Source organism: Colletes latitarsis, chromosome 5, assembly GCF_051014445.1.
Source record: "Colletes latitarsis isolate SP2378_abdomen chromosome 5, iyColLati1, whole genome shotgun sequence".
NCBI lineage: Eukaryota > Metazoa > Arthropoda > Insecta > Hymenoptera > Colletidae > Colletes > Colletes latitarsis.
Window position 1 is genome coordinate 38510474 of NC_135138.1, and position 14943 is coordinate 38525416.

The 14943-nt window shown below is 41.8% G+C and overlaps 3 protein-coding genes across 3 annotated transcripts; 2 read left to right on the forward strand and 1 right to left on the reverse strand.

Moving 5' to 3' along the window:
• Window positions 1-308: 308 nt before the first annotated feature.
• Cad96cb (protocadherin Fat 4-like Cad96Ca) lies at window positions 309-8097 on the forward strand. The gene is given in 18 exon segments (XM_076764704.1): window positions 309-517; window positions 1979-2095; window positions 4111-4397; window positions 4458-4583; window positions 4654-4761; window positions 4877-4978; window positions 5064-5189; window positions 5255-5449; window positions 5524-5611; window positions 5674-5783; window positions 5854-6000; window positions 6235-6349; window positions 6418-6487; window positions 6568-6678; window positions 6755-6928; window positions 7018-7355; window positions 7454-7725; window positions 7792-8097. Coding segments are annotated over 17 exon segments (2526 nt in total). The 5' UTR covers window positions 309-517; window positions 1979-2028; the 3' UTR covers window positions 7882-8097.
• An 892-nt stretch (window positions 8098-8989) lies between these two features.
• On the forward strand, window positions 8990-10132 carry LOC143341814 (CD209 antigen-like protein A). Its single transcript, XM_076765053.1, is given in 4 exon segments — window positions 8990-9332; window positions 9415-9519; window positions 9604-9895; window positions 9976-10132. Coding segments are annotated over 4 exon segments (894 nt in total). The 3' UTR covers window positions 10130-10132.
• Window positions 10133-10276: 144 nt separating this feature from the next.
• On the reverse strand, window positions 10277-14870 carry LOC143342221 (uncharacterized). The gene is made up of 4 exons (XM_076765884.1): window positions 13926-14870; window positions 12698-12959; window positions 11556-11702; window positions 10277-11444 (listed from the first exon to the last, which is right to left on the reverse strand). The coding sequence occupies exons 1-4, from the start codon at window positions 14150-14152 to the stop codon at window positions 11037-11039; spliced, it is 1044 nt and encodes a 347-aa protein (XP_076621999.1). The 5' UTR covers window positions 14153-14870; the 3' UTR covers window positions 10277-11036.
• Between the last annotated feature and the right edge of the window lie 73 nt (window positions 14871-14943).

The following is a 14943-nucleotide window of genomic DNA, read 5'->3' on the forward strand; positions in this document are numbered from 1 at the left end:
TGGAGAACCGACTTCCCGAGTGCCGCTCTACCGCGCACTTTGCTCGTCTGCGTTTTATAGAGGCGAGTTCTGCTAGCCGAAAGCGGACAGGTGCGTTTCATAGGTTGTCCGTGGTCGTTAGGGTTGCGAGGCGTGGGGAAAAACGAGAAAAGTTGGAGGCACGATCGGTTATAAGGACTCGCGTGCCACGGGAAAAGCGTAAATATATAGTTGCAGTTCGATCGGGGTGTTTCTCGATGGTGTCTCGTGTCGGGAAATGTTCCCTGTGCGATGGAAACGTTCGCGGTGAAGAAGGGGTTCGTCGGAAGGAAAGGCGGGAAATGTCCGTCGGCCAAGTTTGATCGTTGCTGAGCGATGTCGACGAAAGTGCGCTGTTTCGTCGTCGAGTTGAGTGAACGGTGATGATTTAAAAGGAATACTTTGTTTGCGGTTGTTGATACGCGGAAGAACTTGAAGATACGATTGCTCAAACCTCCAAGTGCTGGACGGTGCTATTAATCATCGAACGCTTCTTCCGGTAAGTATTTAACATTTCCAATCTTGTCCATTTTCCTTGTTCCTGTATCTCCAAGCCTTTCTAGTACCTTACATGTCACTGTTCCCTTCTATCTTCATATTCCAAACACCTTCCATCTGTCCCTTCTGAATCTTCCTTCCTAAGATAAAATTAATCAGATCAAGGAAACGCTATGCTGTTTTTAATCCTAATAAAACACTAAACAGACATTTTTATACCTGGAAAAGTTTGGCTCTCTCGTTTCGAGACGTTTGGCATCTTGGCACGATGTAGATGCAAATAATTGTGAAAAAAAAAGAAACGGAGGAAAGATACGTACGTACTTGTAATCGTGAAAGTGCGCGAAAGAAGTGATTCATCATAACCGCTTCTTGAACCACCATTGAATCGGTGGCATCGCGAATCGTGCTCAGAGGGGAGAGTCTTTACGCCGGTTGCCCATGGCAGTGCGTTTCAGTTTACGGTACGTGAATTTGAGGAGTATCGTGCCCCACATAACCACCGTATCCGGCTTGCGTATCCCGTATAAATCGTTTGGCCCTGCTAAGAATCCTTTTTCCGCGGATTATTTCCGCTCACTCTCGCGCGGCAACTGCTTTTACCGCTTTGTTCCGGCCGATAGAAAATGCAATAGGCAACTTTAACAAGGATACGGTGATTACACCCAACTCTTGCGGCGGAGTCGCGACTTTTGAGCAACGACTATTAACTCTTTCAACAGTCTGTCTCTTCCCAGCCATTACCTTGGTTTATAAAAATATTGACAAATATTATCTATCGATGATATCGTTACGATATATCTACAACGAAGAAAGAACGAGGAAGACGAACAAAATGTTGCTCGTCGTTGCTTCAACGGTAATGATTCGTTTATGCTTCGTTTCATGTAGGCCTTCTTTGGTTTCGGACACGTAGGATCGACTAACTATCGCTCTCGCCACCCCCACCCTCGATTCTGATGTCGTTCCACGTATCTAGGTTTCACGTAATAAAGTAGTTTCTTCGCATGCTTTCTAACTACGCGTTATGTTTGCTTGTTGCAGACACAGACGCTCGTTTTTCGAACCGTCGCTCGATGATCGAACGTCTACCCGACAAATATTTGCTCTTGCTTTTGTTGCCCGAGACCCACCCGTTGTCACGCCATCGCGTATAGTAACCCTCGTTTGACGCCTTTACCCCGTCAATAGTCGACGATTCTCATTTTTACGGGCTTCGATCGTTGGCAATTTCGCGTTAAAACCGTAAAAAAGAAGAATTTCATTCGTAATCTGGCGTTACAGCAACTAGTAAGCCCTTAATAAAGTCAATTACGCATTTACGCGACCGAGAAGCTATCGAGTCTTGGGTGAAATACGACTGACAGAAGACTTATTGCTTCCCGCGTTAAGAAACAGAATTCTTTATTCTCTATTCGACTTCCCTTGAAATCGTAATCGTGAGTTTTCGATCAATTTGCAGATGCATCGGTCGGTGGTGCTCGGACCGGTGAAGGATGTCCTTGGATCGCCATGATAAACAACATTCTGAGGATCCTGGCAATCCTGTGCTGCACGGTGCATTTACAAAGTGGCCAATGTGGGTCTTTCGAGCTTTCTCACGCCACCTGCCCGGCCTCCTGCCCCTTCTTACACGTTTCGTTCCTTCTGTTCCCTGGATTACCCTGCTGCCCAGCAGACCTCCCCTCCCCCCTCTTCCTCCAGGACCCCTCTATTCACTATAGTCGCGACCTTAATCGTTCCTTCTTCCTGCTTCGTCGCACGGTTGATCGCGTGCGAACGGTTACGCACAAGAATCGTGGTTGCGATCGAAAGAAGAGTCCGAATCGGACACAGTGCACGAAAGTTGCCGATGTTTCCTGGCCTTTCCGTTTCCCTTCGATGATCCTCGCGACACTTGCAGTCGCAGACAACGATCGAATGACATAGAAAGTCGCCAACATTGCGAAAAATCCGCGATACGCGTCGCGGCGCGCCCAAAGGACACGCGTGGAAATGTCCGTTTCGTGCACCCGACAATTGGGTCGTATTAAAAGAGATGCAATAACTGGAATAATAACGCTTTCGAATCTGCCACTTGGCCGTGCCGTTTGGCCCTTTCCACCAGCGAACTTCTTTTCTTCGTTTTCATAATATTACTTCGTTTAATCACGAACCGTTGATTTGCTTCCTCGCGCGATCCAGGATGTTTCATTTACATGCCGATTAGCCATTATCTCGTTACACCGGAAGCGCGACAATCGTCGAGATATCGCTTGAGCGGGCGTTTATTTCTCCGCTAGATAGAACCGTGAGAATTCGTGTAACTTTTCGTTGTCTCCTCGTCGCGTCGCTACAATAAATATATATAAAGTTACATAAAAGATAAACGAACGTAAAACGTTCCACCGAAGCTCGTTATAAAATGCATAAGAAGGAAATATTTTCTTTAACCTCAGTCTGCAGTATGTTCTTCCTACTAATTAGCATTGAATTTTTTTATTTACATTCGTTGCATTACCCAAGAACAAAGCAAAACTCGTATTCATTTTATAATATTCTTTATCGTTCCTCCGTTCTAAGGTCCGCTGTTATATTATACTCCGCATAAAATACTTGAATTTCCATTGATTATGTTTGAATACTAGTAATATATTGTAAAATTAAACCCCTAGAATAGCAGCGGATCCGCCAAGCGGAAAAGACCGCTAGCAATGGTAGATGCGAAACGCGAACCGTACGGTCCGCATAAATTTCTTTTAATTGGAATTAATACTATCGTTTTCTTCTGGAAAAGTCTTGGACTGCGGTGAAAAAGATTACGAAAGGCAACGGCGGAACGTTGTTGCATCGTCGATATACGCCGTGAGTTTACGGCGGGCGGAATTCCGCTCCAAGGGAGCGCGCCGCGTCTAACCCTTGTGCACGCGTTCCTGTTAAATAACGTCTACGTGTGCACGTTTTGCCGGACACAGAGATATTTTGTTCGTGCCGTTTGTGTGAATCTGGATTTCGTTATCTGCACGGGGCATCCCGAACGTACACGACCGCTCGTGCTTCGTCGGCCATTAAAATGTAGGTAGGTTCCTACCGTGTCAAAGGTGGAGGTCACGGGGTCGTGAACAGGAACGAAATTTAACCGCGACTCGTAAGTTTAAAAAATTACTCTGACTCGTCCAGAGTACGTTCTGACCTTTTTAACAAGTCTTTCGTCAGGAGGACGCCTGACGAACCGGTTGTTCTCCCGATCTCCGGAAACCCCAAAACCACACGTTTCACACGAACACGGTACCTCGATCCGAATCGATGGAACACGATCGTCTTTTTTTTTCTTTTTTTTTAACTCAAGGAAGTCTAAGAAACAAAAACCGCCGTTCCTTTTATCGCTTCCGGCCTTCTATGCATACGTTTCTTCCTTCCTTTCGACTGGACGCTTTCTCTCGATTCGAGGATTCGAGGTTTAGTTAACCCGAAGACAGGCGTTAATTGAAACTACCGCTATCCGTATATGGAAGAGTAACGAATTCAATCGATATTAATTTTGATCGATTGGTTCGTCTACTCGTCTGTTTGCGATCGAGTGAAATAACGTAACGAGCAATCGTACCATTATAGTGATCCGTGACGCGCGATGTTTCCTGGAGAATGGTGCCACCGCTGCGCACCTCTTCGTCAGCGAAGATCTGCCGGTCGGTGACACCGTGGGTGTCCTGGGAGTTCTAGGGGATCCTGGACCGCAGGGGGACATTGAGCTCAGACTCCAGGAAATCGACAGTCCCGTGTCCTTTGCAGCCTACTCGAAGAACCTAACTCTGATCAGACCTTTGGATAAAGAGGGTGTCGATGGGCCAGCTAGCGTATACGTAAACGTTATTTGCGAGAGAAAACACACCTTGGATCCCGTAAGTTCGGTGCACCGTTCCTAACATTCGATCTTGTTTCGTTTCTTGTCGACGAACAAGGAAAATATCTAAATTCGTGTGTCTGTTTGCAAGGGATTCGTGATACCGGTTAATATTCGCGTGACCGACGCGAACGACAATGCTCCACAGTTCGTGAACGCGCCTTACGTACTCAACATCTCGGAGGTAAGAAAGAATTTTCTTTCAAAGTCAAGTGTTTTTTAACAACGAAGATGGCTTTTCTTTTCTTGGTCAGGTCACGGTAGTTGGTACCAGAGTGCTCCAAGGAGTACGGGCCGTAGATGCTGATCAGCCAGGACCTTTTTCTACAGTACAATATGCCGTCCTACCTGGGCCGCATTCGGTAGTTCTTCCATCCCCTTATCTCTCTGAAATATTTTATTATTCTTGGAATATATGTTCCGAAATATAGTGGATACGTTGATACCTTTTTTAAAATATTCCGATGCTATTCGCAGGATTATTTCGTGTTCGTGAACGCTTTGGAAGGCACTCTGGTTCTAAGGAAACCATTGGATTACGAAATTCTCACAAACTTCTCCGTTAATATTCGAGCGCAGGTAAAGTCATCGTTCGGATCGATTAATTAAACTTATTTAAAGAAATTTTCGTTCTAGCGTTGTAAAATATTATATTTATTTTCAGGATCAGGGTAATCCACCAAAGTCATCAACCACTACCCTCCACGTGAACGTGATCGATGCCGATGATCAAAATCCTGCCTTCCAAAGCGATCAATATAAAATCGTAATTCCTCGACAAATAAAAACGGTACAATTAAAAATCTGATCCTAAGATCGATCCAGTGATGTAATGTACGATGTATTTATTATCAGAGAAGGATGTTGAAAGTGGATCCAGCTCCGATAAAGGCTGTGGATCAAGACGTGGGAATCGGTGCTCCAGTTAAATACACAATTCAGGGTGGAATACTGCCGTTCCTCACACTCAACCCTGAAACCGCCGAGATCGTTGTAACGCGCCCACTGTACGAACACGAACTCTTATCACCGGCGACAATCGTTTTAAAGGCAAGAAATATATTACAATATTTTTATAATAGTTTGAATGCTATTTTAAATAATGCTATTATCGATGTCTACAGGCTACGCAGGTAGACAATCCAGACAAATATGCACTTTCGACGATAGTAGTTTCCCGGGAGAGCGACTGGATCGTGGAACCCACCGCAGGTGAGCAATCGCTTCGTTCGATCGATTCCGGTCCTCCCTAATGTAACCCTGATCGAAATTAGGTGGAAGATTACCTGTGAAATTCATACGGCGTGATCATCAAACGAGCATCCCAGAAAACACCCCACCAGAAAGCGTTGTGTTGACAACAGGCGTAAACAAAGTGGATTCCGTGAGTCGAAATCTGAAAATAGAAACGTTGTTAAATAAATTCGTGGATAAATCGATAGTTTTACTTTTAGAATTTAAAATTCTGGCTGGTTGGAGCGATCGAAGATCTAGAGAGGTTCTCTATCACCAATTCCGGCGAACTGATCTTGAAGGGCACTTTGGATTACGAAAGAAGGATCCAGCACAGTTTCTTAGTCTGTGTCACCGACGGCCACCATGTACGTTTAGTTGAAAGTATATAAACTTGGACAGTAAATTGTTGTTTAAAGCTTGATTTATATGGGTGTCACGATGCTATTACGATTCGATCACGATGCTTCGGCGTACCAATGGAATACAAATGTTAACTCGTATATCGATCAATTAAAAGCAAATTAAAGGAATATTCTAGTCTAGATGCTTTGCAAAACTTGCTCGTAAACTATTCAAACGGAGTAAATACGACGTTCCAGAACGACACGTCGCGAGTGAATGTCTCCGTCGAGGATGTAAACGAGTGGGAACCCCGATTTCGACATCCCAGATACGAATTTCACGCTACAACCTTGAAAGAGGGATCCATTGTTGGTAAGTCGCTTTCTCCTGTACAGTTTTCTTCGTTGAATTCATTAACGAAGAGTTCTCGTAACTTTCAGGAAAACTGGAAGCTGCCGATGGAGACAGAGACGACAAGATCAGTTTGTCCCTCAGAGGTCCAGATGCAAGGTACTAGGACAAATTCAAATTATACGTATTAAATACCATCGACTGTATCGATAGCAGTAGTAACTGTACAACTATAACAGGTATTTCGAGATACGCGACAATGGAGAGTTGATTCTCAGATCGTCAACGACTATCAACGGGTCTTTGGCTCGTTTGGTAGCCGTAGCTTCCGATTCGGGTCGCCCTCCTAGGTATGTATAACACCACCTTTTAATATTATTCGGGTCATTGCTCGATAGAATGTTTCGTTAATTATTTTTATTAAAGATCCAGCATGATCCCAGTGATCGTACACATACCCAATAGCGGCTCGTTACCAGTTGCTGCCAGAGCTGCACCTGCTTGGTTAGGCAGTAGCGTTCTTCTGGTTGCGGTCTTTGGTGCTGTCTTGGGCCTCCTTGGAGTCATTATACTCGTGTTAATTTTGTACATATATAAACAGTAAGTGAAACGTATCGATGAAAACGGAAACTTTCACGGAACCACTTCCGTTGGAATAGAAATTTTCAAATTATTCGGACATGTTACAGTAAGAGACCGAAAACCAGCGGGTCCGTGAGTTCCGTGGGAACTGCCTACCGTGAAAAATCCCCGGTTCCCTCTGCTTTAAGCCCGACTCCCCAGGTACTCGGTGCGAGCATGCTCGAAGATGCTCTCCAAGTACCTTGCAGGGGGAATCGTTCCGCGATTGCGCACAGCATCGACGAAAACGACGAAGAAGCCGACGGTGCAAACGAAGACGAGCGCGTCGAACACGAAATCGTCGACGATAGCAATCACGACGTGACAAGGGACACAAATAATGACGTAAACGATCTCGAGAATCCTGTTTTTGGGGCGAGGAACCTCTACGGCGCAACGATTACAAGTAATTCCCTTTGACATTTTGAAAAAGTTTCAAAGTAATCGTTAAATATCATCCCATAATTAATGTATTCTAATACCGTGTTTGTCCGTGTAAATTAGGTTTATCGTCAGCCAGACAAGTGCCCTTATACGCGAGGCACAAAGTGGCCCCAGCCCCGAATCCTCCAGGTTTATCCGCGACGTCGAACATCCCTAACATCGGCGGCCTGGTTCAGAACATGAACGATTTGAGCGCAAAGTCTAATTTGAATACAGTTTCTTGCGAATCTTCCAATTACTCCGCGGATCTTCCAGACTCGTTGATGCCCGCCTGGCCTGCTTGCTCCGTTTCCCAGAGGGTTAAAAAACTATCTTGGGACGACGACGACAGGGTAAGTACATGAAAAAACAAATTCGTAACCAGCATGATTAATTTAGAAAGATTTTATTTTTTTCAGACAGTGGACAGTGTCGAAGTAGCCGCCGAAACGAGATCGAGAAACAGCCAAACGGGGACCGAACGACTAAATCTCACCGTGTATTTTTAATTATGCGCGAAACGAAAGACTGAAAAAGTGCGAGATCGTTCCGTATCGTTCATCGAATATGGTTTCGACTGTTACGATTCCCAACATTGTCATTGCCAGACTTTGAATAAATTTAAACGCTATGTATATATAAAATGTATAGTTGACTATATTAGCCGCAGTTGATTTGCGTCGGACACGGTGGAAATTTCTTTTACACGATACCTAGTTGTTTCATTAAAGATGTACAAAGAATCAAAAAGTTTGCTGTATTTTAATTCCTCCACGATCTACCGAACGTTTCTTTATACTAATGGCGACGAGTTTACGTTACGGAGACGTTAAAGTTCCGTTTCACAGAGAGAATCGTGTCAGTAGGGCGATCTTTATAAGAAGTGCTGTCTTACACTCGCCTAGTCCATGTTCCACAGTGTGCCAAAACTATTAACGACATAACTTCTTTACTGGCGATAAGACTCGTCCGTCTAGAAATTAGTCGATAGTTATTTTGCCGATAGTTTTTGGACTTTATCCTGCTGGACATTTGAAATTATAGGCGTGTGCTCGAATGACAGCCTTACGGCAATTGCACTTGACGAAGAAAGTGACTAATTTTTTTTGAAGAGGAGAGAAAGTGTCCAACGGAAGGCTACTCGATCGGATCTCTCGGTCGATAGTCTTGCGTGGATCGCGAATGAAAACGGATCGACCAGGCGAGAAACGCAAACGAAGAAAGAAAAGTGGAATAGTGATAGCCACGACAACGTCCCTATTTCACGAGTATTACGTAAGCGAAGTAACAATCGATCTTAATGCACAACTATAGAGTACAGATGGAAATAACGCGTCGATAACCGTCTAACTAATTCTCAATCAAAACAATAGTAAAGGGGAAGTGTTTGTAAATCTAAAGATTATTAAATGATGAACAAATTCTATTAACGATTAAAAAAAGGTTAACGATGGAGTTAATTTGTATGTACTTACATATGTATGTATATGGTAACGCGCATTCCTTTGAACTTTCTTAAGGAAAGTTAAAGATAGTGTGCTTCCGACGAAATAAAACTGGTATTTGGTTTTTTCGTAGCCTGCTCTAATTAATCTGGCCTCCAATTTCAGGTCTACTATGAGGGATAAAGGATCCATTCGTTTGTGTCTTTTGCTAATTTTTCAGTTGAACGTCTGCATGGGAATCCCTGGTGGTATGTAAGAATAACAAAGGAAAACATTATTAACGATGTTTAAATTAATTGACGAGGTATTTAAAACGATTTTAGGCTTGTCAAATGTTTCCACTAGCGCGTTACCGGGACCGTGGTCCGAAATTTTTGAAAACTGGATCGTTTCCGACTCGAAATCTACCCGAGCTTCGAAGGTGATGAAATTTGGCGATAAAACTTTGACCGTTTCGAGTAAAATATCGACACCGAACAAGAGAGAAGTCACCGAAACCGATCTCTATTTACTTGGTAAAATTGTTTCCTACGATACAATGTTTTCTGGCTACCAACATTTATTGAATTCTCCAATAATCGTGATTTATTCCTCCAGGCGCGATAGAGAAACTCGTCTATAGAGTAGATTTTCTAGAGAATCGGCTGAGAAGAGCAGAAGAACTTTTATATTATGTGATTTCCGGAAATATCAAGGAAAAAGGTGTGCTCACGGTATATCTCTATCCGTTTCTTTTAACGTGCTTACTATTTCAAAATAGTATTAGATATTAAATAAAATTTTCAGAGTCCTGTCCATCGAATTACACGAAGATCGGACAGAATTGCTATCATTTCAGCGATCGCGGCTTCGATTGGAAATCGTCGGCCAGCCTCTGCCGCGGAATGGGCGGTCATTTGCTCGAATTCGACACGAACGACGAGAAACGGGATGTGCTAGCTAGCTTGCAAACAAATTCAAAATTGAAAGGGAAAGATTTATGGACGGGTGGATTGAATCCGGGACTACTGTGGATTTGGGCAAGCAGCGCAAAACCAGTTTATCAGAACACGAAGCAAACCGTTCCCGGCGACGGCAGGTGAACATACTTCCGCATTTTAACGTAAAGTTGTTTCAATTTCAATTACCAAATAAGATTGTTGTACATTGTATTCTCAGATGCTTAAAACTATCCTACAATTCAACGTCCAGACTATACGGTTACCAAAGCGACGATTGCGGGGCAAGGCACAAATATGTCTGCAAATTAATGTCAGACGACGAGACGGCGAATAAAATTGAGAAAAACGCACGGATGCTGATAAACGGATAACGTTAGACATAAATCATAGACTGAATATTATTACGAGATCGGAATTCTATTTATTATATGCTGAAAGTCTAAAGGAATGTGCGAAACAAGTTTCTACGCCGCTAAGATATACAAGGAATTTAGTAATAATTTAATACTGTTTAATACTTAAAAAGTATTTAATACTGCGACAGCTCAAGCATGATGTATAAATTAAAATATTTAATATAGATAAGTACGTTCTGCTGAATTATCTGGAAACGTGAAACCCTAATCTATACGAATTTAACTAACACTCGATACGTTCTCCTTAGAGCGATTCTGGGTAAGTGTTGTTAGATCAATAATAATTCTTTTACCAGAAGGAAGTATCATCTTACCCAATCCGTGGCCAGATTCTTTATATCAAATCTTTATCGGGATCCTCGGAATTATAACAATCGCGGTATACATATACTGTATACTCGGAACTGTAACAACACACCAGCGTATCGCCGCTGTCGAATCTAAAGCTCGATAACGTGTTTACGGGTGCAATTCATCGCGAGACAATACGTATTCTTAAGATATAGCCTACGCCGCTAGATACGTTCAACGCATCTCTTTCGTTAAAAAGGTATCGACGCTACATCTATGTACGTACATACGTATTTAATGTAAATAAAAATATGAATTATACGTACATGTTTTAATCATGTCATACCTGATATACTTTTTTAATACGTTGATCTAGCCTAAACTATTATTTCTTGAGGCAACATGTTTAGGAAATTGAATCTGACAATTCCTTTCTTTCAGGTACAGAAAGTAAACTTTTTTCAAGTACATAGTGTCTAGAACGTTATAGAAAATGGTTTCTTCCATGATATCTGAGAAAGTGTAATTGACCAATTTCTATAAGCATTCCTTTATAGCTCTATACAGGAACCTAAACATTTCTCGACGAACCATGCTGTATCAAATCGTATACAACATTCCGAGAGGATATCGTCTTGGCGGATTGATGGCTCATAACAAGACTCTGTTTTTTCTCGTTCACCAAAGCTAGAACATGATCGCTGTTAGTAATCAGACCACCGTTCTCTGAGATTAGCTTCTTAGCAGCCTCGATATCGTCCGTGTCGACGCCGCGACAACAATCGTCGATCACGGCCAACGAGTACCCCAATCGAAGCCCGTCCAACGAACTGGCTTTCACGCAAACATCGTAAGCGATACCGCAAATGTACACGTGCGTGACGCTCGCTTTCCGTAAAATGGTTTGCAACTCTATTGAATTCTCGGACTTGTAAAACACCGAGTAAGCGTCCACTTCCGGATTATCGCCCTTTCGTACCTAAAAGACGATCTACTATCAGCGGAAATTATACAAACTCCGTTTATCCGAGTTTATTTCTTCTTCGATTCGGTTAAATAAAATCACGAAATATAGTAATTACTGTAGTACCTGTTCTGTACCTGGAGCGATCACAAGGTCTTTATGCAACTGTGACCCCCATGTGTTCATGACGCAATGCTTGGGCCATAGTATTTGCTCCGAACGAGGTTTCGCGAATATCACTGTGTCGAACGGTTTAGCATTTTCCTTTGTCACCTGTGCGCATTCAAAGTCAATTACTAACAGAACACGTAATCATTCGTCCTACCGATCGTTTTGTATTTTATATAACTTCCATTTCGATTTAAAACCCGGGTTTTTCGAGCCTGTGAAATGGAAGATTTCACCGCAGTTCTTTCCGAAGCACGTTTCTCTCCGTTAATGTCGATCGTGGCAAAATAATCAAATCTCGCGAGGGTCCAAACAATTTCTGAACGACCATCTCATAAACTATTTAAACCAAACATCGTATCTTGACGCGACGCTCGGTCTCTTGAGAGGTAAATTATCGCATCGCGACCATGCACAGTTTCCTCTCATCGAGGAACAAAAGACCGATAGAATCTGGAAAACGTCACGGTGACATACGTTTTTTTTCCGTCGTCGTTAAATTAAGAGTTAGAGAACGTCGAAGGTTAGTCTGTAACGATAAAACGACTTTGCCTCGAGCAGCCTCGTAAATTTTCCAGGGAGTCGGGAAGTCTAACCGAACAATGAGAATCCGAAGCACTTCGAATGGGGAAAACGACGTGCACATGTTTCTACAAAAAGAGAAAAGAAACTCCTTTCAGAGAAATGTTGTCTACAGGGTGTTCGGCCAACCCTGGGAAAAATTTTAATAAGGGATTCTAGAGGCCAAAATAAGACGAAAATCAAGAATACCAATTTGTTGATGAAGGCTTTGTTAAACAGTTATTAACGTTTAAAGTTCCGATCGTACTGAATTTTTTTCTCGAAAATGCGCAAGATTTCGGGGGTATGTCTATTCACCAAAAATGATTGTAATTGACCCTGTTGCATCGTAAATCCGATCAAATTCTTTAATAATCAATCGACATTGATTTTGGTAACATTTCTTCCTATTGAGAAAAGAATTAAGTTTGCGTGCACGCGAATTTCGATAACGCGCGTAACAACGACACTGCGTCTATTTTTACACGCTCGTAAAAAACTACGCAACGACTACTACAATTTCCGGTAACGTTACGTACCTTCGAGTCCGGATGAAGTTCTCGTAAATGCAAATTTTCGTAAAAGCTAATATGATTTTCCGGGTGCCAGTCCAGCGAGTAGATAATTTTATTAAACTGACCCTCTTTTATCAGACGATTTATCGGCTCGACGACGTCCACTCCATCCTGATCGCATCCGCAGTTACGGAGTGCCAAAGATCCATCGATAAAATCGTTTTGAACGTCCACGACGAGTAGAGCGGTCACAGGTTCGATCATTGTCTGCAACCAGTCGTAGAATCTGAAAAGAAAAGAAAAATACGATGAAGAATAACATCTTTAGACATCGCCCGAATAACTCGTTTGATTTTTTGATGATCCACAAAAATAATTCAAACGAGTCTTGCTTGATTTCAAGGAAGGCATAATTTTATATCAATAGTTTTTTTGTGAATGAAGATAAAGAAATACAGAGGTCAACTTCTTTCTTATTGAATTCTTTATGACGTAATTCGACCGAATAATGAATCTTGAGTGTACAAGTATAATGGTACACGAATCCGAAAGCCAGTGGTGGATTCAAATCTTAAAAAAATATATTTATTATTCGCTTTATATTGTACTGTATTATTTTAATGTGCGCATTTGTAAAAATAAATAATTAATGTATTCATAATGTGTCAAAAATATACTTTTTCCCGACCCTGTGTAAAACTAATATTTTCCGAGATACTTATAGCAACTAAAGTATTGCTATTTAACCTTGACTGGCCTTGAATCACGTATCATCGAATTCCTCCTACTTCGAACGAAATATTTTTCAACATATACAATCTTTGCAGCAGTGTTAGCATATACTGTCTTGCTGATTCAACATTCCACCAGTTGATGGGACCAGGACTTGGAAACTCGGGGGGGATAGTATTGGAAAGAAACTTTTCTCGCAATTATTCATACTGTAAGAACCATTCAAATTATATGTATACAAGTAAAACATCTGATATATCCAAAAACTGGGAAAAAATAAATACATATATCTAATTTCACGACAATGGAAAATTATTGTTTACCATATCGATGGTATCGATGAACAACTTATCCTCGTTTAAATCTCTTGAAATCGCAATCAACCGTTCGTCTATCGTATAGTGACGTCAGTTCGCAGAAAAAAAAATATGATCGTTCGCAAAGCATTCAAACGTAACGTTCAAGTACTTAAACGGTCCACTATCTGTTTCAAATTCAACATATACATACAGATACTCACGTCTTCCATTCTTGTCCTTTCAGTATACCGTCGCGATCGCGATCGAATAAACTAAAAATGTCCAGAATCCTCCAATCATTCTGTTGGATCTCGTCCGACGAGAATAGGGCTGCGCAAATCACGCGAAAGTTTGATTCGTTTAAAGTATTTTCCTCGCCTGATAAATCGAGATTGCCCAAAAATTTTTCAGTAGACGGCCATTTTTTCCTACCAGACGAATCGGTCATAGTTTTGGCACTTTTTATTGTTTGTATGGCTCACGTGCAACGCTGTAGTAATGTCACGAAACAAACAGTTTCACCGGCCGGTTTGTTTCTCTACTTTGGAATAATCGATATTACGAGCGAACACGTTTAACGAAAGTTTCAATTTATTCACGATCGGCCTACGATTCTTTATCGATACGACTGATTTCCAAACGATACGATATTACTCTAGGAGACTGATTATACTACTCCTTAGCCAAGTTTTCGCCATGCGACGCACAGCTGCTCGGAATCGATCGATTGCTCTGCACGTACTCGTATTTCTTCGACGATACCACGTGATCCTTTATTCTTACGGATCTCTATTCTCTGTCGCTTTATTACTTTTCGTTCCTGATTATTGTTTTCTTAAGAAAGTTTCATTATCCTTAATACACGCAGTTGGGGAATTCACGTAACATAAGAATTATATTTATGTTGTACTCTGCTATTTGCAGATCCTTTCGTACGCGAACGAAATTTCGAACTGATCCGAATATCGACAAAACACCTTTATTCACCTTTCCTAGTTGTATAACCGACCGATTCCATCGTAATCTCGATATACATAACAAACATATACCGAAGCTTTAGATAGGATACGTATGAATGCGTTACATGACGAATGTGTGCGTGTGGGTGTATCAAAAAAATTAATTTCTGGGAAAACACGAGAAAACTAAGACCAATAGAATATAGTAATTGATCGATATATTTTCCGAGGTGGTTAAATTTATTTTCACTACCCTTTCCATGTATAAAATTTTGTTTTA

Excerpts from the sequence above, each read along its gene's own strand:
- LOC143342221 (XM_076765884.1), bottom strand. The coding sequence starts at position 14,152 with ATGACCGATTCGTCTGGTAGGAAAAAATGGCCGTCTACTGAAAAATTT. Across the intron at positions 11,703-12,697 it reads AACTTCATCCGGACTCGAAG|GTGACAAAGGAAAATGCTAA; the intron begins GTACGTAACGTT and ends GAATGCGCACAG. Across the intron at positions 11,445-11,555 it reads TCGCTCCAGGTACAGAACAG|GTACGAAAGGGCGATAATCC; the intron begins GTACTACAGTAA and ends ATCGTCTTTTAG.